The sequence below is a fragment of the Pygoscelis adeliae genome, unplaced genomic scaffold (assembly GCF_000699105.1).
Source record: "Pygoscelis adeliae isolate BGI_AS28 unplaced genomic scaffold, ASM69910v1 Scaffold666, whole genome shotgun sequence".
Taxonomy (NCBI): Eukaryota; Metazoa; Chordata; class Aves; order Sphenisciformes; family Spheniscidae; genus Pygoscelis; species Pygoscelis adeliae.
Window position 1 is genome coordinate 72440 of NW_008824929.1, and position 766 is coordinate 73205.

The 766-nt window shown below is 51.2% G+C and overlaps 1 protein-coding gene across 1 annotated transcript in view; it reads right to left on the reverse strand.

Moving 5' to 3' along the window:
• Nucleotides 1-678, reverse strand: part of PBK (PDZ binding kinase) — a 6972-nt gene extending 6294 nt beyond the window's left edge. Inside the window, exon 1 of the mRNA XM_009324980.1 lies at nucleotides 582-678. Within this exon, the coding sequence (XP_009323255.1) occupies nucleotides 582-678 (97 nt within the window). The remainder of the gene's footprint in view (nucleotides 1-581) is intronic.
• Nucleotides 679-766: the final 88 nt, after the last annotated feature.

A 766-nucleotide genomic window follows, 5' to 3' on the forward strand; every position in this document is an offset into this window, starting at 1 on the left:
CGACATCTCCAGCTGCAGAAATAAGGAGCCGCAGAAGCGAGCCAGAGAGCAGAGGGACATTCGGGAAAGCCCAGCCCTCGTCTCACGGGGGCCATTCCACAAGGTTAAGGCTAACGAGCGTACGGACCGCCATGTCATCTTTCCTCCTCCACGTTTTACTCCTGTCTGCAAACAACACTCTTCAGGTGGAGTTATTAAATGGCAAAGCCTTGCGTAACGGCATAGCGGGAGTCTTGCCCTGTAAATGATTTACGGCACCTTTTACCAAAAAAAAAAAAGCGGTGAAATGTTTGCAGTGTGGAAGGTCGAGACTGTCTTTGCTCTTAAGCTCCTGCCAGAAGCAAGACGTGCCATTTTAGGGACACAGACGAAGTTCCTTGCGCGCAGCGTTTCTAAAACAAGCGACCGCACCGAGGTGGTTTAAAGCACAAATAAAAGGAAAGTCAAACAAAGCTGCTGTTCTGACTGGCAGGAGAGACGGTAGACAAGGTAAGAGCAGAAATTAAACACGCACTAAAGCAGCTCCTCAAAATATTCCTACCGCTGAGAGCCAAGAGCGTGACTGCTCAAAATATTCCTACCGCTGAGAGCCAAGAGCGTGACTGAGCCTGACCTGTCACTCACAAAGGTGTGCCACCAGGGTGGGATCCGGAGCCTTATTCCGTACACGGAAGCCATCCCCGATATCGCTAAGATATCGCCTGTCCTCTGCATTGTTACGGTGGTCTCTCCCTTCCCTGGGGTCACAAGCTAAAGCTGCGTGCCC